The 1546-nt window shown below is 39.3% G+C and overlaps 1 protein-coding gene across 1 annotated transcript in view; it reads left to right on the top strand.

Annotated features, from left to right (window-relative positions):
* Positions 1–296: 296 nt before the first annotated feature.
* LOC118343490 (SRSF protein kinase 3-like) overlaps positions 297–1546 on the top strand; it is a gene marked incomplete at its 3' end in the record, with an annotated part of 6757 nt that continues 5507 nt past the window's right edge. Inside the window, 1 exon segment of the mRNA XM_035682337.1 lies at positions 297–480. Coding sequence (XP_035538230.1) covers positions 382–480 — 99 coding nt within the window.

Genomic DNA, 1546 nt, shown 5'->3' with positions numbered 1-1546 from the left:
GTCCGTATCCTTCAGTACCAGTCTGTACCTGTACCTGTACCTGTACCTGTATCTGTACCTGTATCTGTATCTGTACCTGTCTGTATCTGTATCTGTCTGTACCTGTATCTGTCTGTACATGTCTGTACCTGTACCTGTCTGTATCTCTACCTGTCTGTACCTGTCTGTACCTGTCTGTACCTGTCTGTACCTGTCTGTACCTGTCTGTACCTGTCTGTTCCTGTATCTGTCTGTATCTGGCTGTATCTGTGTGTATCTGTCTTTACCTGTCTGTATCTGTCTGTACCTGTCTGTACCTGTCTGTACCTGTACCAGTCTGTACCTGTCTGTCTCTGTCTGTCTATCAGTCAGTAGTTTCCTCAGCCTCTGTCAGATGTCTGTATGGTTTTGGAGGTTTTAGGTCATCAGCTGTTAAAATGGATCATTAAGTCAAACTATATGGGACTTCCTCTGGTCTGTGTGAAGACCATCATCAGACAGGTAACACACTATATACACTGTATACACACTGTACACACTGTATATACACTATATACACACACTATATAGATAGATAGATAGACTTTATTAATCCTCAAAGGGAAATTGGGTATACACACTATATACACACTATACACACTATATACACACTGTATATACACTACATAGCCACATTAATGTGTTTTCCATTACAGGTTCAGACAAGTTTGTTATTGCTGATGATTACCCATAAACCCGTCCTGATTTTAAAATAAGAAAATAACCTGGAACATTTATTGTGAAGATTATGTAGGAAATCACATGGTCATCGCGTGAGCAGAGCTTAGTTAGCAACTTTTCTTTAATAAATTTAACTGCATCCTGCAGGAGGGTGGTGTTTATTTGAGCTTTAGAACGTTACCGCCAATTAGAAAATAACCAGCAGGTTGTCCAGTTGTTAATATCACTGATATTATTGTTATTATTATTATTACTATTATTATTACTACAGTTACTATTATTACTATAATCACTGCTCATTGTCCATGATCGTTGTTGTCGTCGTCGTCATCATCAGTCACTACTATAAGTGTAGTTGTTGCTACTGTTGTTGCTGTGCACCTCTGTCTGTCTGTCTGTCTCTCTCTCTCTATTTCTCTCTCTCTCTCTCCCACCCACCTAGAGCCAAAGGGTAGGTTTCTGCCTCTTTTAAAGGCAGTTTTCCTGCCACTGTCTCCAAGGTCTTGCTCTGATGGTGGTACCTTGGGGTTGGGGTCTCTTAGTAAATGTTAAAAGGAGTGTCGGTCTAGACCTGCTCTATTTGAAAGTGTCTGAGATAACTTCTGTTTTTGAATTGAATAAAATTGAATTGAATTGTCATGGAAACCTTTGCCACGCTGGGCTGGTGAGTAAAACTGAGTTAAGGCAGCATTTAAATTAAAAAAAAACGCTAGTGGTGCCTTGAGCTCCTATTCTGTTAGCAGCAGTTAGCTAACAACTACAAGTAAACGTCATCAATGAAATCATTTTTTTTTTTTTAAGTAGTTTTTGGGCCTTTTATTGCCTTTATGATAGTGACAGCTGAAGA

Source organism: Morone saxatilis, unplaced genomic scaffold (genome assembly GCF_004916995.1).
Source record: "Morone saxatilis isolate NCDOM2014 unplaced genomic scaffold, NCSU_SB_2.0 Contig11, whole genome shotgun sequence".
Classification (NCBI taxonomy): domain Eukaryota; kingdom Metazoa; phylum Chordata; class Actinopteri; family Moronidae; genus Morone; species Morone saxatilis.
This window is presented reverse-complemented; position numbering and strand designations above follow the sequence as displayed.